Here is a 20717-nt window from a genome sequence, read left to right as displayed (position 1 = left end):
ACGAGGCTCTGGTGTTCTCTCTGATTTTTAGGCTGAATTTTTCCTGGATTTTTCCTGATGATTTTCCCAGAAATCCTTGGAATTTTGGCAGATTTTGGGCATTTTAGTGCAGACTTTGGATGTTTCAGTGCAGATTTTAGGTTTCTGATGACCGATTTTTAGGACTTCTTAGTGCTTGGAATTTTGGCAGGTTTGGGGTGTTTTAGCGCAGATTTTGGGACTTTTTTGGCCATTTTTAGTGCGATTTTCGGGGGCAGCTTTGTAGGACGCTGCTGCCTGTTCATCCCAACTTCCCAGGCACCGTTCCTGAACTTCTGCAGCCTCACATCAGGAATTATTTTGGACAATTGATGCTGTATCATAGCCAACCTTGGTGTGCGTGTGCTTTGGTGTGCAGTTTTACAATTCCTGCGGCCTCGGTGTGTCCCACCCACAGTGCTGGCAGGCAGCAGGGAGGAAAAGGGGATCAGTGTGGTGGGGACTGGTGCAGCTGGGCAGTCTGTACCGCTTCCATTGCCTCCCAAACACAGCACCAGGTGCCGGGCCGGTCCTGGTCTGAGTGAGCTGCAGGTGCCATCGTGTCCCTTCCCGTGCCATAACCCGCGGTACCAGGCACAGCACGGTGGGCTCCTGGGGTGACCTGGGCAATTCCAGACCATGTGTCTGTCCCTGTCACGAGGGGTCCCGGTTGTTCCCATTCCTATTCCCGTTCCCGTTCCTATTCCTGCTCCCGTTCCCGTTCCCGTTCCTATTCCTGCTCCCATTCCCGTTCCCGTTCCCATTCCCGTTCCTATTCCTATTCCTGCTCCCATTCCCGTTCCCATTCCCATTCCCGTTCCTATTCCTGCTCCCGTTCCCGTTCCTATTCCTGCTCCCATTCCCGTTCCCATTCCCATTCCCGTTCCTATTCCTGCTCCCGTTCCCATTCCCGTTCCCGTTCCTATTCCTGCTCCCATTCCCGTTCCCATTCCCGTTCCTATTCCTGCTCCCGTTCCCATTCCCGTTCCCGTTCCTATTCCTGCTCCCGTTCCCGTTCCCATTCCCGTTCCCGTTCCTATTCCTGCTCCCATTCCCGTTCCCATTCCCGTTCCTATTCCTGCTCCCGTTCCCATTCCCGTTCCCGTTCCTATTCCTGCTCCCGTTCCCGTTCCCATTCCCGTTCCCGTTCCTATTCCTGCTCCCGTTCCCGTTCCCATTCCCGTTCCCGTTCCCATTCCCGTTCCTATTCCTGCTCCCATTCCCGTTCCCATTCCCATTCCCGTTCCTATTCCTGCTCCCATTCCCATTCCCATTCCCGTTCCTATTCCTGCTCCCGTTCCCGTTCCTATTCCTGCTCCCATTCCCGTTCCCATTCCCATTCCCGTTCCTATTCCTGCTCCCGTTCCCATTCCCGTTCCCGTTCCTATTCCTGCTCCCATTCCCGTTCCCATTCCCATTCCCGTTCCTATTCCTGCTCCCGTTCCCGTTCCCATTCCCGTTCCCGTTCCCATTCCCGTTCCTATTCCTGCTCTCCTTCCCGGGCCGCGGGACCGGCGGGCAGCAGCGCCCCCTGGCGGCCCCGTCGCTGCTCTGCCGCGTCCCGCCGAGCCCGGCGGTGACAATCCCCGGGATGTGCCACCGGTGGTGACAGCTCCTGGGATGTGCCACCGGCGGTGACAGCCCCCGGGATGTGCCACCGGCAGTGACAGTCCCAGGATGTGTCACTGGCGGTGACAGTCCCGGGATGTGCCACCGGCGGTGACAGCTCCTGGGATGTGCCACCAGTGGTGACAGCCCCTGGATGTGCCACCAGTGGTGACAGCTCCTGGGATGTGCCACCCCCTGCCAGCAGCACAGGCACTGCTGGGCCATCCCTGTGACCTCCAAAACTTTCTCTGTCTTTTTTTTCCCCTGTTACGAATTACAGCCCTTTCCCACTTTGAACACTAACTCCTGCTGTTTAATTTCTGTTTTCAGTCCCAGCTCACAGGGTACTTGTTTAGTGCAGGCTTTATGAATTCAATGCACCTTGGAGTTCCTCAGGAGGAATAGTCACCCTGGAGTGACAGCCCTGCTATAAATGTAACCCCTGGGCAGCTCAGCAGCTCCCTGAACCCAGAGGGGTGGGTGGGCACAGGGTTGGAATAAAGTGAAACTCATGGGTTGAGATAAGAACTCTTTAATAACTTAAATAAAATTATATATAATAATAACAATAGTAATAATTGTCATGAGAAGGACAGAGAGAAATAAAGCTCAAGAAGCACAAGTGATGCCTGGTGCAGTTGCTCAGGACCTCCTGCCAGTCCCCAACACTGACTGGGGCATGGAGCAACCTGGAAGAGTGGAAAGTGTCCCTCCCCATGGTAGGGAATGGTGTGAGATGAGCTTCAGGGTCCCTTCCAGCCCAAACCTCTCCAGAATTCTGTGAACAAGCCCCAGTAAGCACAAGAGATGCCCAATGCAGTCACTCCCCACCCAAAGCCCAGCCCATCCCCAGCACTGCTGGGGGATCCCAGCCACCCCCACTGGGCAGGACACTGTGTGCTGTGGAATATCCTCTGGCCAGCTGGGGTCAGCTGTCCTGGCCCTGCTGGCAGAGCAGGGAGAGTTCTGGGCTGAGGGTGAGCACTGCTGGGCACCAACTAAACATTGGGGTGTGACCAACATCATCCTCACCCTGAAGCAGGCACAGCTGAAGCAGCCTCTGGGACGAATCCACTCAAATGTCCCAGCTGGAACCAGGACAGCTCTTCCCAGTGCTGAGCACTTGTGCAGTGCCTCAGCTCAGCTCTGCTGCAGGTGCTTTCCCCCATGTGTGGTGGGAACAGCAGGTACTAGAGGTGCTGAAGAGCCCACCAGCACCATCCTCCAGCAGGAGGCTGTGAGGAACTTCACCAGGAACATGGGTTGCAGCCTGGAACAGTGTCCAGGAGCCTTGTGATTGTGCCCTTGATGATGCCTGAAAAAGAGGGCTACCCCTCTGCCCTCTTGAGAGGTTGGAATCCTTGGAAAAGTGCTGTTGTTCACTCCCTCCGCCAGTCACAAGTGTTATATCAGGAGCTAAGAGTGCCCATGATTTTAAAAATTCCAAACTTTGAGGCAAGAGAGGATCTAAATGGAGGTTTTTCCAGAGATTCTGGTGAATCAGTTAGGTGCTTTCAAGGATTCTCCTGTCATCACACTCCTTGGGGTTTCCCCTGAGGCATTGAAGCCCCAGGCCATGGGCAGGAAAGAAATTTTGGGCTTTGATTTTGGGCAGAACTTCAGCGTCCTGCTGTTACCTTCTGGAGGATTCTTTGAGCAAGGGAGGAAAGAACCAAAGAGTTCATTCATTATGAACCATATTTTGAAAGGAAACGGCAAAAATCTGTGGGTTTGCATCCTGGATTTTGTCTTCTAGATATTTTCAGGATGTGCATATTCTCCTCTCACACTGCAATGTGCATTTTTGCTTGTCTGGGGGTTTTATACTGATCTGAGTTTTTAATATCTCAGCATTTTCATAACTGCAATATCAGGTTTTTCTATGACATTTTCATGACTCCCACAGCCTTTGCTTTCAAGAGTAATTGGGATTCTCTGAAAGTTGAAATTTTAGGAAAATAAAACAGTTTACTGAAAGAAAATATTTTTGTGTAAAAAGGGAAACAGAAATAGGTTTTGCTTGTGTTCTCAGCAAAGCTGCTATTCCCAGCCCTGTCCCTTCACCCTGCAGCAGTTGTGGGATTCCTGTATCTTTCTAAAATTGGTTTTAACTCAAGGAATGGTAATTGTGCTTCCTGCAGCCTGGTGACATCACCCAAGGATTTAGCAAGTACCAGCAAGCCCTGTGTGCTCAGAACACAGAGTGAAATGTGTTTTGTAGGTGCCTAAAATACAGTGCTGGTCTGTGTATAGATAAATCATCATCCTCAGTTGTTTAGGCCCCAGAGCTTTGACAGATTTACTATGATGGACTGGAGCAGAAATATTTGTGGTTTTTCTTGTGACAGGATTTTGAAAAGGAAAAGCAGCACAGCAAGGGACAAATCCAAAGAATTTTAAAATCTTAGTAATTTTTTTTTTTTTAGCTCCTCACCTTTCTGCAGTTCCTGGTGAGCAGTTCTGCCCAAGGAGGGGAAGGGAATGCTTTTGCAGAATGAGGTGACCTTCCAGCACAGAGGGATGGGATCAGCAGCACAAAGCCACTCAGTGTTCCCCAGGGATCAGTCTGGGTTCCAGCACTGTTTCACCTCCTTCCCAGTGCCCTGAATGGTGGCACAGTGGCTGAGAGGGACAGTGGGCACAGCAGGGGACAGTGCCAGCACACATGGGGACCAGCACTGGCAGGATGGGCTGGAGAGGCTCTCTGAGGAGCAGCACCAGGGGCTGGGTTATGGAGATCATCACCAGGAGGATGAGGGCCATGTTATTCCCTTCTCAACATCTGGACTGCTGTGTCCAGCTCTGGCTGCCCATGCCAAGAGAGACATGGACATGCTGCAGTGAGTCTGGTGACAGGAATGACCAGGGGATGGGAGCCTCTGCTATCCAGAGGGCCTGGGACAGCTGGGATCAGTCATCCAGAGAGGCTGGGAGAGTTGGGATTCACCAGCCTGGAACAGAGGCTGCACAAAGGGAGTTCTTCCCACTGTGTCCATGTTCCAGGTGGGAAGGAATGAAGAAAGAGGAACCAAACTGGTCCTGGTGGTGCCCAGTAGCAGGAGACCCTCTGGAGTTAAGGGAATTCTGTTTGTGCAGAAGAAAAAAAGTCTTCACACTGAGAGTGAGGGAATGGCAGATCGTGGAGTCTGTGTCGCTGGAGATGTAGAAAACCCAACAGAATGTGGTGGCCCCTGTTTTGAGCAGGGTGGTTGGTCTTGGTGATCTGCAGAGGTCTTTTCCAAACTCTTATGAAAATCAAGGAGTTTGGATTCAAGTGAAAATAGGAATATGTGGAGGCTTGTTTTCTTTTCTCACATACAGACTAATTCTGGTGGTTAACATGACATGACTTTTTTTATGGCTTGTTTACCTCTGCCATTGGCCTGTGCAAAATCCCTCCTTGGTGTTTCCTTTCCATCCTTCCCCTGCATTCGTGGGAGCACACAGGTGTTCCTGAAGCCACTCCAGAGTAGCCTCAGTTTGAGCCTTTAGTGTTTTATTGGCACAGCCAGACTGAAATGATGTTTTTTGTGCCTTTCTCTGATCTGCCTTGCAGGCACTTTGCCAAGCCAGGACAAGCCCTCGCAGAGGCAGTCGGAGAGCACAAACTGCAGTCCTTCCAGGAAGAGATCCACGTCGGAGAGCACTTCTCCAGGCAAGTCCTGCTCAGGGGCCTGGATTTTGGGATCCCTGTGTGCTCAGATCTGTGCTGAGACACAGCACGACTGTGAGAACTTCAGCCCATGGAGATACTGGGTTTTTCCACTGACATTTTGGGATACAAGGGTTGTGGATTGGGTTGTAGAATAGGGAGACTTGAGACTTGAGCAGAGCTGTGGCAGGGTAGGGTTTGGTTCCTCACCAGGTTAAGTTAGGTCTTGTGGAGCTCAGTGCTTTAATCCAGTCGTGTGCTGTGACATTACAGTTAATGAATGAGAGGAATAAATTAGTTCCTCCCTGGGGAAGAGCCTGACTCTCTCACTGCTCTGGAGGCCCCTGGGCAGGTCACAGGAGGATCAGGCCAGTCTGTGCTGTGGGGTTTTCTTCCTCACAAGTGAGAATCCTGGCAAGGTGATGGAGGCTCATCCCAGCCATCAGTAATGGCACAGCCATGAATGCCCCCAGACAGGTCAGAAATGCTCATGGGAGAGAGACTGAAGTACTGAAAAGCCTGAGGGCTCTGGTAGTATCTCATCAAGTCCACAATCCAAGAACAGATCTTGGATGCAGGATCCTGGTGAACTGGAGTTGGATGTTGCAGCAGGACAGCGAGGGAGCCAAGGGCTGGCATTCTCTGCAGGTCACTGCCTGAGGGTAGTGAGGAAGGGAAAGGTTCTCCCTCCTGACAGGGCAGTGGAGCTCTAGAGGGCCATCTGAGGCATGAGGAAGCTGGGAAAGGAGCTCAGCTGGAGAAAAGCAGGCTCAGGGGGGACCTTGTGGCTCTGCACAACTCCCTGACAGGAGGGGACAGCCGGGGGGGATTTGGGATCTGCTCCCAGGGAACAGGGACAGGAGGAGAGGGAACGGCCTCAGGCTGGGCCAGGGGAGGTCAGGGTGGACATCAGCAGGAATTTCTCCATGGAAAGGGAGGTCAGGGATTGGAACTGCCCAGGGAGGTTTGGAGTGCCCATCCCTGGAGGTGTCCGAGGAGCACCTGGAGGTGGCACTGAGAGCTCTGGGCTGGGGACAAGGTGGGGATTGGTCAGAGGTTGGACTCGATGCTCTTGGAGGTGTTTGAACCATGAACCTGTGGTTCTGTGGCTCTGTGTGTTTGAGCTTTGTTTTGTCAGGTCAGAGCTGTGCAGACACAGTGTGTGTGTGTGACTGTGTGTGTTGCTGTCAATCACATTTTACCCCTATGACATCCTCAGATCTATTGCCTAAATTGTCACAGGGAAGATCTGAAGATGTTCATTTCCTGCATGTTGTCACCCAGTGGTTATTCCAGGTGGCAGGAGAGGCTGCAGTTGGGCTCTGAGCAACCTGTTCCAGTGGAAGGTGTCTCTGCCCATGGCAGGAGGGTGGAACAAGATGGTCTTTAAGGTCCCTTCCAACCCAGACCATTCTGTGATTCAGTAAAAATGGAATGTGAGCTTCCCTCGGATTGGACAGAAGAAAATCGAGCAGGTTGATCCATTTTGTAAGAAGCTCAGTTGCAGAAGCTCCTGTTACCAGAATTCAGACATGCTTAGACACCCAAATTGACTGCAGATATGTAGGATTGGTACTTAGAACTAGTTATGGTTTCTATCTAGGAAGGATGTGCCAAAAATGCCATTTCCTCCCTGCCTTAAACAGATGTTTGCAACAGATGCTTCATTCAGCCTGTGCTGCAGAAAGTCCTTTGCAGTGGGAAAAGAATCTTCCTTTTTCCTCTGTCTCATTCACTTTCTTGCCCTTGCTCACTTGAGAGGGGCAGCTGCAGTTGTTGTAACTGGAAACAGGAAGTGTTAAAGTTGAGGAATGTTTTGTGCAGCAGCATTAGAATGATATGAATCACAAGTCTATCAACTTCAAAGTCAGCGAAGTGATGCTGTAGCTGAGAGGATCAGTCATTGTTGTATTATGTGGATCTGGAATGTGTGTGGGTTTCAGTGTGTTTGTCAGAGAGGAGCTGCAGCTGTCCCAGGTCAGAGCCTGCAGTGTCCCAACCCTTTGGATCAGTTCCCAAGCAGCAGCAGCAGCAGCAGCAGAAGTGACAGGGCATCCATGGGATGTGCTGCTGCTCGAGGGTCACTGAGCAGGTGGGTTCCCAGCTCCATCCCCACCTGCCTCTAAAAGTCAGAAGAAAACAAAGGGTAATTTATCTTTATTATTTCATCTGAAATGCAGAGCTGGAAGTGCAAATCCTTCCAGTTGTCTCAGAGTTTTTGGGGTGTCCGTGTCAGCTCACAGCAGGAGGCTTCTCTTGTCCTTTGTCACCAGGAAGAGCATGGTCCAGAGGAGGATTTTTAAAACATGTTTTGCTGACTCTTTCTCCTCCAAGCTGTGTAATTTCCGAAGCACCTTTTCATCTGCACTTACAAACTCCTGACTTTGGACTCTTAGTGAGGAATGTGTTCTTCAGAGAAACACAATTGGACTACTGAGCACTAGGAAAATATTAGAAAATAGTTAAACTAGAAAACACATCAAGAATAGCTAGAAGGCTAGAAAATATTTAAACTGGTTGTGCTTTATCTCTGTCATCTAACAAATAATCTCCCTCCTGTCAAGTGCTAGAGTCTTTTATAAACACATTTTGTTGTCTTCCTTTAACAGTTCCCTTGACACCAGGATGTGCTGCTCAGGCTGCAGCCTGGGCCCCACTGGCTTAAGCAGATCTGATCTAAGTAATTGGCCACAATTACAGGAACATTTTGTCAATGCTGATGTGCAGTTGTGATGTATTTGTGAGAAGGCAGCATCCATTTCATTCCAGAAAGAACAGAATTTCTTCTGATGGAATGTTATCACTAAGAAGCAGGAGGGCAGCCTTGGGAAGCTGTTAGATTGGAACAAATCCCTTTTTAATGCAGCATAATCTACATGGTTGACCTGGAAACTTTCTTTTTCAAATACCAATCTTCAGCTGTAAAGCATATAACAGTTTTAAAAGTCAGATCTAAATTTACTTCCTGTGTAAATTAGCCTTTCTCTATTGTCCAGATACTTTGATTTACCTTTATCCAATCAGTTCTGTCATCCTCAGCCTTGTCTATTTGATAAAAAACCGCAAGAGCAATGAAAGTCATTGTTTCAGTACTTCCAAATTATAAAAAAAAGAAAAATGTGTTTAAAAATATTTAAAATGTTGTTCCGTTTTTTATCAGGATTGAGTTTTTATGTGCACAGAGGGTTTTGTATTTTTAGTGTTGAATAGAAAGAAGTTTGAGGACCATGTGAACCCTCATTAATTTTTGCTTTTAGAAATGGGCATTTCTGGATTTTCTAGATTATATGGGAATAAAGAGAAAATAATTGTGTGTTAAAAGTGATGATATAAAATGTGACTGACCTGTGTCACTGGGTCCCTCTCCATATTATGAAATCCTGTCAACAAACAAGAACATTTGTGTTTTGGGCAGTCCCAGGACACAAATGTCAGCTGACACAGCTGTTGTATTTTAGCTCCATGTTTTTGGTCCCATCCCCACTCTGATGCCTTCTTGGGGCTGCCTAAAAACAGAGGCCAGACAAAATTAGGGGAATACAAAGTGGTTATATTTATTGAAGGGTTTTTGGGTACATTTCTGGCACACAAAGGCCCCCGATGGGCTATACCCAAAAAATGGGTTATGGTCTTGGGGTTTTACCCAAACATTTATAGTTTTATTTTTGTTTTATTGTTTTTAGTTTGGTCCATTTGCATACTGGGTGTTAATCTTCAATTACAGCTCCAGGTAATGAAGTAATTTACCCCAAGTTTGCTCCCCACAGCTCACTTTTGTTTGCATTTTTCATGGAAAAGTGAGGTGTGCTTGATTCCCAGACCTGTAGAGGAATTGTCGTGTCTGACCAAAATGGGAAAGCTGTAGCTAACGCTATATGGACTTTAGAGTAACACACCAAAGAATTACAGGATTATAAATACGTATACAATAGAAAAGCTCCAATCCTAAGGCATCACTGTCCCCTGTGTGTGTTTCAGGGGTGGCGGGGCCGGCTCGGGGCTCACGCCTGGCCGAGGACTCGGTGGACTCGCTGCTGCAGCGCATGGCCCAGCAGGACGGGCCCCCCACGCTCGACAAGAGCCTGGAAGCTGTCATGGCCAGCGTGTCTGCCCCTCCATCAGCCAGCCCTGCCCTCAGCCACTCCCGGGAGAGAGCCCTGGGCAAGCAGGACAGCCTGGGGGCTCCGGCCATCCCCAGCAGTGAGCTCTCCCTGCTGCAGGAGCACCTGCCCGGCAGCTACTCCCCGAGGCACCTCAAGAGGAGCGTGGTGGAGGCCATGCAGCGTCAAGCGAGGAAAATGTGCAATTACAACAAGATCCTGGCGACAAAAAAAAATCTGGACCACGTCAACAAAATCCTGAAAGCCAAAAAACTGCAGAGGCAGTCACGGACAGGGAACAATTTTGTGAAGCGCCGGCCGGGGCGGCCGCGCAAGTACCCGCTGCAGGCCATGGTGTCCATGCAGGCCTTCCAGGCTGCCAGGCTGGTCAGCCAGGAGCTGGAGGACAGGGAGCAGAGCAGCAGCCCCCTGCACCTGGGGCCAGACACCATCACGGATGTCATCGAGGCCGTGGTGCAGAGCGTGAACCTGAACCCTGAGCACCGCAAAGGCTGGAAGAGGAAGAGGTGGCTGCCGGAGGAACAGGCCAGGAAGAGGCACAAGTCTTTGCCTGAAGATGAGCAGGAGAGCAATAAGAGGTGATTTCCTTTGCAGTTTTGTACCTCGGTTGGTTTTAGAACATTTCAGTCATTGAGGGGGTCTTCTGCTTTGATTCTTCTAATTTGGTTAAGTTCAGTGTAGAGGGAACCAATGTGTCAGCCTTGCGTGTGTTCAGGGCCTTCCTCAGGTACTGAACATACCACAGAAATGGGAATCTCAGGTGATCTAAAACTGTTGGTTCTGTACTTGTTGTGTTGGTGAAGGATATGTTTATTTATGGAGTTGGTAGCAGGGTTACTGATGAGGTGCCACACATTGTTCCTTCATCCTGTGTGGAATAAGGAGCCCTGAAGAGTTCTGTGTGCCATGGAATCTACTCATGTAGATCACAATCAAACACAGGCGGTACAGGATGTAAAGTGAGCTCAAGTGAAGTACAGCAGATAAAAAGTAAAGCTAAAGCAGCAGGGAGGAGTTAAGGGGTGCACTTTGCAGTCACTGGTAAAGGCACACAGCAAAAATCTCTCTCTGATCTCATCTTCTCATGCCTGTCCCCAAAGACATCAGTAAACAGATCAAACTCTGTCAGGAGTTCTCATTTCCAGAAATGGGTGCTGTGAAGGTGCTGCTGGCACCACTAAGTGTTCAGGGGCTACTCTGTGGCTCTCCCGAAGGCTGAAGAAAGGGTTACCACGTGGTGGTTTTAAAGTGCAAAAGCAGAGAGCAAGAGCTGCCTTCTGAACTACTCAGCTGAGCCTCCAAGGGATAAACATTAGCAGTACAAACAACATTCTTTTTGTAATAACAATACCACCAAAAAATCATACTTTTCATATGATTATGTTTTACCCCCACTTGATCATGATTGTTGAGTTGCATTTTTTAAGTAGCTGAGACACTCGGAAATTCAGAAACATGGACTTTTTATTCTGACCAGATTTGAGAGAGGAATAATGAAATACTGTGAGATAATCTTAATGGGAAGGTGATTTTTCTATCTCTACTTTTTCTTCCAGTTTCTCTGAGACAGCTGAACTTCCCAGCCCACATGAGGCCCTTGGGAAATCACCTGAATCTGAAACCCCTGAGCAGCCTTTGCCTCCTCTAACCCAGCGTGAGAAGAAAGCCCCTCGACCCCCAAAGAAGAAGTACCAGAAGGCTGGGCTCTACTCTGATGTGTACAAAACAACAGAGTAAGTAAAACAGAGCAAAACTGCTCTCTGATAGTCCAGGGGAAACTCTCCTTTCACCTAGAACTATAAAGAGCTGCCACTCATGAGTAGGTGAAATAAAACCATCAACTTAATTGAAGCCTGTGGAAAATTACATGCACGGTCAGAACCTGACTCAGTGAGGATATAAAGTGTAACCCCAGTCAGACAGCAGCCTGGAGCAGTCTGAAAGTGTTTCTGATTATCAGCTTTGAAGAAGGTAAGAGATTTATTCAAGAGTCTGAATGGTCCTGGCAATCCAAGCACTTGGAGAGCTGGATGTGTGCAAGTTCTGAACAGGAGCTGAGCACAGTGTCTGCAGAGAAGGGGTCATCCTGTTTTCATTGGCTGAATGGTGACAACTGGTCATCTTCTGTGTGAAAAATTTCAGATATGCACCCAGTTCATTTTACAGTTCAGTGAAGATCATCTCTATTTTCTCTGAGATGTTTAGGGTAAAAAAAATCCAGCGTTTCTTTATTTTTCCCACTGGTTGTTTTGCAGCCTGGTGTCCACTAGAATGTGGACACCTCCCTCTTTCCCTCCCTTTGTAGTCACACATTTTCTAATGCCATCTGAACAAATGAGTTGCAGTCAGGAATTTGTGCTTCTGTTCCAATATGATCTGACAGATTGAAAAGAGAGAAAATCTGGCACCTTCTCACTATGTCATAGACCACTTTAAAATGTTACAGAGACCAGTGGGAAACTGCCAGTACAGTTTATCAGCTGCTCCTGCTGTAATCTCTCTCCATAGCAGAGTGAAGGAATCAGTGAAAGGGCCAAGAATCTGAGGAATAAACAAAGATCTCAGTCTCACCAAAGGGAGACCACTTGAGTTTTACCTGTTTTAAAGAGATGTGCTAAAACTTTACCACTTGGATGGTCTGTCACTGCTGTTCACAGCATGCAACTTTCAAATCTCAGTTTTGTCTGTTGCCTTAGGAGAGAAGCTGAGAGTCTTCTCCTTTTCTTTAGTGTAAATATTTGGAACTTTGAGTGTTCCTAATTTGGAAGGAACCCACAAAGATCATCCAGTCCAACTCCCAGCCATGCACAGTCCCAACAACCCTACCCTGTGCTGGGAGCATTGTCCAAAGGTTTCTGGAGCTCTGGCAGCCTCGGGGCTGTGCCCATTCCCTGGGGAGCCTGGGCAGTGCCCAGAACCCTCTGGGGGAAGAACCTTTTCCTATATCCAACCTAAACCTGTCTTAACACTGCTCCAGCCACTCCCTCAGGTGCTGTCCCTGCTCACACACCGCAGAGATTGGAGCTGCTCTTCCACTGCTCCTCAGGAGGAAGTTGCAAATCACTTACAAAGGGCTCGTTTGTCTTCCCTTTGCCTGTCGTTCCACCTGCTGAGTTCTTCCTTGCTCTGATAGTGGCGTTTGGGATGAGCTGCTTCTGGACACTGAGGGACTTATCCATTCCAAAGAAGCAAATGCTTCTTCCACCATGTGAGCTGCCTCTGCCCTGTTTGCACACTAATACTGAAGCATGGCATGGACCTGCATAGCTGGGCAAGGAGACAGAACTGTGGTTATCTCCACTGAGGACTCCTTTGCAGCCTGAAGGGCTGATCCCACCATTCCATCCTGCTGGCACTGGGTCACTTCTTTACCAAGACTAAATCCACAGAGCAACAGTCATTTTTTGATAATTAGATTTTTATCTGGATTGATGTGCTGTTCCCATTCTACTGCATGATCAGACATATGGTTGGATATTTGGAAACAGAGTAAGAGAGCAGAAGTTCATGTTATTATCCCATTATTTACATAATTTCCTGCTGTAGGAGTTTGAAAACCTGATCTGAGTGGAGAAGGAAAAGGCATCTCTATGATCATGGGGCACCCTCTAGTGCTGTCACAGTGAGTGTTGGCCTCTGTCCCCATTCTCACAGTCACTGTGTTCCATTAGTGGGTTGTACTCACTGGTTTTCTGTAATTGTTTGCAGTGTTCACTGCAGACACTTTGCCTTAAACACCATGTTCCTACTCTATTTCATCCTTCCTAGATAATTCCTAAATGTCACAAGGATGTGTGAAGCAGTGAAGATTGCACTGAGGTTTGTACAAGTCACAGCCTGTCCCTGCATCAGTCACATCCAGCTGCTCAACAGCAGCACGGGAAAGGTTTGGCCTGACCTGGCCAGTATTGGTGGACTGTTAAAAGAGATGTCAAGAGTTGATTTTAGAAAGGTATTTTAAAAGTACCTCATTCCTCTGCAGCCATGTACCATTTGCCTCAGCAGGAGTTGACTCCAGCTGCTCTCCATCTGGAGACCTTGTTAAAATACAGTGAAGAAAGCTCAGGTTTTGATACGTTGCAAAGGAACTAAGGATAAAAGGAATGGTTCCTGAGTTAGTCTCACTTCTACCTCCCTTCCAGCTGTAATTTTGTAGGCAGCATGGTTGTAACCACAGGAGTGTTCCCAGTCCTCAGCTCCCTTGGGAGTTCCACGGGCCTGGTGCTGGAGAGATGTTCAGTCTGTGAAGGGAGGATCTTGTGCAGGAGCTGTTCTCTGTATCCACCAGTGGCTTTCCTAGAGGGATGAACTGCAAAGTCCAGCTCAGCAAAAAAAAAAAAAAAAAATCATAATTGGTAAAATAGCAATTAATTAAAATGTTGTAGAGTGTTTAGAGAAATGCATTATTTTGATACTTGAGCAGGACATGAATTGCAGTTCAGCAGGTGCCTGATGTTGGCACAAGCTGATGTTGCACCAAAAGAATCAACTGTGCTTTCTCCTCACCTCTGTGCAAATTCCTGTTTTTGTGCTGTCCCTTCCTTTGTCCCATCCTGATGTGCAGGTGGAATAATGGTTAGGTGGAACCTTCCACTGGAGGCTTCCTGGGGCAGTTAACCCTGCAGTCAGACCAGTGGTCAGATCAGCATCAAAGCTAGTTTATCCCCACTTAAAATGTTCATTAAACTGTGGTCTGAGGGAAAATGGGGCTCCACACATGAAAAATGTAATTCCACAGAGAAGTAATCCCAGCCAACATGGTAAGAGTGTAGAGACACTGGAAGCTGGAGAGGAGGAACAGAAAAAAAAAGGAAGGATAGTCATGGAGAAAAGTGAAGGTACAGGCAAGACAACTGTGGGTGTGGTCTTTGTTCCCTTAGTTTGCCTGAGGCTTCAGACTGACATTTTGAGACTAAACGTGGTCTTCAGCCCCTGCAGAGTGGTACAAAATGGGCTCATATACAAAAATGTCATTTGGCCACTGCCCTGTTACTGGGAGCCTGCACAGAGAGGCCAGTTTAGTTGTCTTGGTGGGGAGTGCACCAAAATGGATGTTAGAAATTCATCCCTACAGAAACTGGACCAAACAGCTTTAGACAATGCATTATAGAGTGGGAAGTGTTTCTTATAGAATCAGAGAATGTTTAAGGTTAGAAGAAACCTCTGAGATCATCAAGTCAAATCTTTTGTGTAGCCAGGCTTGTGTTTCAGTCTGTCAGATGCTCAGGAATGTCCTCCCCCTGCTCCCTGTTGTAGGTGCCCACCTGGGCTGGTGGAAGTTGTTTTTTCCCTGATGATTGGTCTTACCCAGATCTAAGTGGCTGGCTTGGAATCACAGAATCATGGAATGCTTTGGTTGGAAGAGACCTTAAAACTCATCTTGTTCCACCTTCTGCCATGGGCAGGGTGTTCCACTATCCCAGGTTGCTCCAAGCCCCTCCAACCTGGCCTTACCCAGGGATGGGGCAGCCACAGCTGCTCTGGGCACCCTGTGCCAGGGTCTCCTCACCCTCCCAGGGAAGAATTTCTTCCAAGTATTTCCAGTTGTTGATATCTGTATCTCAGAATTTGTTTTTAACTTGCATTTTTCCTTCACTACTTTAACAATAATATAATATTTCTTATTGAGCCATCTTTCCGTTACTTGTCCAGTTCTTAAAATAGATCCCTTAAAAAACTTGAGTAAATTTCAGTATTTCAGTAGGCTTCAATATCATATAATCTTTGGTATATTTGACATTTAGAAGTCTCCTTTAAATGGTGCAGGACTGTAGTTCTAAATATAACCTCTTCAGATTCTATTTTCCAAGGTTTGTTGTTGGCCGGGAGGAGTGTTTATAAACACCAGATTACAGAGCTGTCACCTACCTGACCCATACAACCGTTCTGATTTCATACTCCTGTTTTTTCTTTCTGCAAAAATGGCTGTCTTATTGCTTTTTAAACTTTCTGTTCTGATTTCTGTTCTTTTTCTGCCTTTCCTGATGAGCAGCCTTCTAAAGGGCAGCACATGAATGTTGTGGGCTTTTTTAGAGAATTGGGAGAGCAGGGCTGTCCATGTGTCACATGTCCAGTTCCTCAGTGAAAACACCAGATAGGATCTGCCAGTTGTCTTTTATTTGTGTAGTTTTAGTTATTACCTTTGTATCACATGCTGGGCATTTAAAGTCAGTGGTGTCCCATTAACAGTATTTATGGAGAAAAAAATTCATTGTGGGAGGGCTGGGATCAGTGTGTTTGCCAGGCAACCTGGAAGGCAGTTCTTTGGCCATTTCTATTATTACTCTCTTGCCTGATGCTCCAGACATTTGTACCTTAACTAAAACAGAAAATGCATTTCTTGCAAGTGACAGATGTTCCCCATTGTGATGTTTTGGTTCTGTCTCGTCCTCCACACAGCCCCAAGAGCCGCCTGATCCAGCTGAAGAAGGAGAAGCTGGAATACACCCCAGGGGAGCATGAGCACGGGCTGTTCCCAGCCCCTATCCACGTTGGTGGGTATCTCACCTGTGTTTTCATTGCTGGGAGACAAATGTGGCACTGGGGAGCCTGCACAGCTTCTGCTTTTCTCTGGTTTTTATCCCTTGCCTGGTCACTCGTGGCTTTTGACCTATGAACTTTGCCAACTCCGTGTTCCCCAGTTTGACCCAAGTGGCTTTTTTCAGCTAAAAACATTGTTCTTGATTTTTTTCATGTGTCAGAAAATATCATTCTAGTTGAAAACCTGCTTTAACTGTGATAGTCCTTGGATGAAATGCAGAGCAATAGTCTTCACCTCAAATAAAAGTACAGCAGAATAGCCACAGACAATTATGACCATTCAAATCCCAAAAGCTAAGCATGGAATGATAAATTCCCCCATGTCCCCATGCACTTAATAGTGACTGTCTTTACACAGAGTTAAAAGGGAGGAATGATTAAAAGCTTTGCTGTTACATTTGTTTTTACTTCATCCCCATTTTTGGGTCTTGGGTAGGAAAAAAAAAATGGGATTTAGGATTTCACAGAATCACAGAACCACTGAGTGGTTTGGGTGGGAAAGGACCTTACAAGTCATCTTGTTCCACCCTGTTCCATGGCCTTCAATAGCTCAGGTTGTTCCAAACCCTTCCAGGGAAGTGCCTGTGGAAAGAAGCCATAACACAAGTGTGTCCCAGGCCCTCAGAAGGGATGGAGCTCAGGATGCTGCTCCCGGGGACTGGGCTGGGGGAATGGTCCAGAGCTCCCACTGTTTGCAGCTCATACCATTTCCCAGGTTAAACCAAGAGTGAGTAATTTCCTGATTCTCAGGACATTGTTTCAGCTTTTGAAGTGCTGGGATTTCTTGCTGCAAGTCCTGTCACGCCCAGCGGGTTTGGGGAATTCCATGTTGTTCAGCAGGAATCTTTGTCCCATCAAATTCACAGTCACTGGTTTGTTTTCTTTAACTGAACTGTTTTTGGCTTCCTGCACAACTGCACAGCAAGGCAGAACAGTTGGACAAATCCATGTGAATGAGGAGCCACAAAACAGGTTTCAGAGCTGAGGGTGACAATTTAAATTCTTCAAAACATGCCTTTGCTCAGCTCCTTTTTGAATGGTGTCATAAAACCAGGTTCACCAGGTTCCCAAGCCACATTGTTGGTCCTGCCCTGCAGCTGCTGCCGTGGCTCTAGGGGTGCCTAGGAATGGTTTAACCCCAGAGCAGTGCCCAGGACTGGGTTTCTGCCAGGGGACTGCACTGGTGCCCACTCGAGGAGGGCTGGAGGGACCTTCCCTGTTCTGGGGGCCCGGTGCCAGGGCACCTGAAAGAGCCTTTTGTTTGGCCTGCTGAGGTCATAGGAGTGAAAGCAAATTCCCAGCAGATTTAGCTCTTTCCTGGAACCTGCTAGGCATGAATAAAGCATTGAAAATGGAAAGTAATTTAGGGGTAAATTGTAAGGAAAACATTACCATTTTTATGTTCCAGTGGTGAGGTTATGTGTGCGAATTTATATGAACCCACAGAGCATTGCTGGAGGAATATAAAAGCATTTGTTAACGGTTAGAAAAGGTGGGGAGAAAAAAATTAGGGCCTGACACCTCAACCTAGGCACTCTGCTCCCTGCAGTTTTGTGGCACAGGATTCCAACAAAATGATCAGAGAATGTTGAATCTTGGCTAGAGCTAACCAGTGTCAGCCCTCGGGTCTGGTGTGAATGATGTAATGGGTCTGTGTCTTTTAGGGGTGACAGGGAATGATAGAATAGTGCCAAAATCTGCAGTGAAAGCAGGAACTCCTGTCTAAAACGAGTTCCAGTTGTTGCTGAAAATACAGATCCCCTTGAAGCTTTTCCAAAAAATCTAGGAATGTGTTTGCCAAGTCTGAATTCATTCTCAAATCTCTTCTGGTAAAGGTCACGGGAACAGGCTGGGACATTGTTTTCAAAACTGATTTGATTTCTTTGAGTACAGTATGGTGATTTACCAGCCTGCATGGGCAGTGCAGGTCTTGTCCCAGGTGTTAAAGTGTTGGATTGTGCACAGAAAAACTCAGGAGAACATGTCAGCTTCAAGGACAGGGCTGTGCTCATTTCTGTCAGGTGTTGTGGTCAGTCCTGATAAGTGCTGTGGTCAGTTGTGTCAGGGGTCATGGTCAGTGCTGTCAGATACCGTGGTCAGTCCTGTCAGGTGTTATGGTCAGTGCTGTCAGGTGTTGTCTGTGGTGCCCTCAGAGGGTTGTGGTCAGTGCTGTCAGGTGTTGGCTGTGGTGCCCTCACAGGGTTGTGGTCAGTGCTGTCAGGTGTTGTCTGTGGTGCCCTCAGAGGGTTGTGGTCAGTGCTGTCAGGTGTTGGCTGTGGTACCCTCAGAGGGTTGTGGTCAGTGCTGTCAGGTGTTGTCTGTGGTGCCCTCACAGGGTTGTGGTCAGTGCTGTCAGGTGTTGGCTGTGGTGCCCTCACAGGGTTGTGGTCAGTGCTGTCAGGTGTTGGCTGTGGTGTCCTCACAGGGTTGTGGTCAGTGCTGTCAGGTGTTGGCTGTGGTGTCCTCACAGGGTTGTGGTCAGTGCTGTCAGGTGTTGGCTGTGGTGTCCTCACAGGGTTGTGGTCAGTGCTGTCAGGTGTTGGCTGTGGTACCCTCAGAGGGTTGTGGTCAGTGCTGTCAGGTGTTGTCTGTGGTACCCTCAGAGGGTTGTGGTCAGTGCTGTCAGGTGTTGGCTGTGGTGTCCTCACAGGGTTGTGGTCAGTGCTGTCAGGTGTTGGCTGTGGTGTCCTCACAGGGTTGTGGTCAGTGCTGTCAGGTGTTGGCTGTGGTACCCTCAGAGGGTTGTGGTCAGTGCTGTCAGGTGTTGGCTGTGGTACCCTCAGAGGGTTGTGGTCAGTGCTGTCAGGTGTTGGCTGTGGTACCCTCAGAGGGTTGTGGTCAGTGCTGTCAGGTGTTGGCTGTGGTACCCTCAGAGGGTTGTGGTCAGTGCTGTCAGGTGTTGGCTGTGGTACCCTCACAGGGTTGTGGTCAGTGCTGTCAGGTGTTGGCTGTGGTGTCCTCAGAGGGTTGTGGTCAGTGCTGTCAGGTGTTGGCTGTGGTGCCTCGCAGTCTTGTGGTCAGTGGTGTCTGGGGTTGTGGTCAGTCCTTTCAGATGCGGCCAGTCCTGTCCAGAGCTGGCTGTGGTGGGCTCTGACCCAGCTCCTTCCCATCCCTCGGTGCCCATGGAGGCCCCTCCTGAGCAGGACAGGAGAGCAGGACCCGAGGCTGTGTCCTGGGGGCTCCTCCCTGGGCCTGCCCTGACATCCAGAACATTCTCAGAGGGTTCTGCCTCTCTCCTTTCTGTTCTCCAGCCCTGAGAGGTCCTGTCAGAGCCTGGCCAGGTGCCTGCCAGCAGCTCCCATCCTCTCAGCACGGTGGCTGTGAGTGTGTGCCACTTACAAACCTTTTTGTTTCAGGGAAGTACCTCAGACAGAAGAGAATCGACTTCCAGCTGCCTTACGACATCCTCTGGCAGTGGAAACACAACCAGGTACGAGATAAGAGATAAGAAGTCAGGAGTTGCCAAGACTGGGATCAGAAGGATACAGCAGCACTCAGAGAGAGCTGTTCACACATCCTGGCTGGGGGGGATTTCTTGTTGCAGCCACTGTGTGAGGGGAGAAGGGATTTGCATATGTATTTAATGTTGAAAATTCCCATTATTCCATCTCCTGCAAAATAGCAACCCCGTGAGTTTCTGCTCCGACAGAAGTCATTAATTTGGCTGCAGACTTTTATTTTGGCAGCACTGCTCTGTGCGGGGAGCTGGTTTCAGACACGCCTCGGGAGAGTTGGGATGTACTGCCAGCAGCACTGAGAAAATTCAGGCCTTATTTTTCTTGGATCAATCCCAACAGAGTGGAATTTATTTTTCACTTGCAAGCTGAAATTTTCGTACTGAGGAAAGAAGAGAAGCTGTTTAACAGCCTCGTTCTTTTTAAAGAGATTTAAATATGTGCAAGCTTAAAAATAGGATATTTTTTTTCCCCTGAGATGTTTCCACCAAGTGATTTACCACAGGATTTAAGGCTGATGGGAGAATCTGCCCTCAGCTCTGTGGTGAGAAAGTGCTCTCAGATCGTGTAACTTGAGCATGTAAATGAGCAGAACACATTCCCAGGTGCTGTGACTCCAACACCCCTGGAATCTGATCCTCGAGCCAGGAGCATTGGGGACATTTCAGCTGAGGACATTTTCTTGCTGTGTATTAACCATGGCCTGTCTCATCTGTTCAGTATTTCATAAGTAATAAATACATGGAATCTGTTTCCTTTACATTTTCCAGCTCTCCCTGGAATATTGGAGGCCTTTGCAGAGGAATTTCTCTGTGCAAGGGTGTGGAGATGTCTGAGTTGTTCCTGTGCACCACAAGGGTCACTGAGGGAAGGCTCTTAGTACAGGAAATGTGTGTGAAATAGCAAATAATTGGAAATTATTCCTTAAAGCTTGTTTGAAAGACTGGAATATATATGAAATTATGAATTGTGATGTAAGCTCCCCTTTCCCTTCCCATCATTTTCATCTGCAGAGATGATGAATCTGCATTTCTCGTGGCTCCCACCTGTACTAACAGTTCTTAGAGAATCCCAGAATCCTTTAGATTAGGGAAAAACCCTTAAGATCAAAGTCACTTTGATAAATCAGCACCTTGATTTTTTGTTTTCACTTTCTTAAGCATTGGCACATGGTGATTCCACCAAAGATGGTATCTCCAAAGTAGGTATAAATAATTCCTCTTCTTCTAAGCCCTGTTCAGAGGAGCCTGTCCTCAGGACAGCTGTTTCCCACATTGCTCTGGGCAGACAGAATAAATAATGTGGTGAACAAACTGCTCCAGT

General features: G+C 48.0%; 1 protein-coding gene across 4 annotated transcripts in view; it reads left to right on the top strand.

Annotated features, from left to right (window-relative positions):
- Nucleotides 1–20717, top strand: part of ASH1L (ASH1 like histone lysine methyltransferase) — a 67038-nt gene that overhangs the window by 24120 nt on the left and 22201 nt on the right. For 2 of the 4 annotated variants that reach the window (XM_062511648.1, XM_062511651.1), the window contains exons 4-8: nucleotides 5183–5281; nucleotides 9257–9977; nucleotides 10956–11132; nucleotides 15799–15893; nucleotides 19296–19369. In XM_062511648.1, the coding sequence (XP_062367632.1) occupies nucleotides 5183–5281; nucleotides 9257–9977; nucleotides 10956–11132; nucleotides 15799–15893; nucleotides 19296–19369 (1166 nt within the window). The remainder of the gene's footprint in view (nucleotides 1–5182; nucleotides 5282–9256; nucleotides 9978–10955; nucleotides 11133–15798; nucleotides 15894–19295; nucleotides 19370–20717) is intronic. The other 2 variants (XM_062511650.1, XM_062511649.1) reach the window with 2 other exon arrangements.

The sequence above is a fragment of the Cinclus cinclus genome, chromosome 31, assembly GCF_963662255.1.
Source record: "Cinclus cinclus chromosome 31, bCinCin1.1, whole genome shotgun sequence".
NCBI classification, from domain to species: Eukaryota; Metazoa; Chordata; class Aves; order Passeriformes; family Cinclidae; genus Cinclus; species Cinclus cinclus.
The sequence above is the reverse complement of the archived record's forward strand: the minus strand, read 5'-3'. Positions and strand labels throughout refer to the sequence as shown.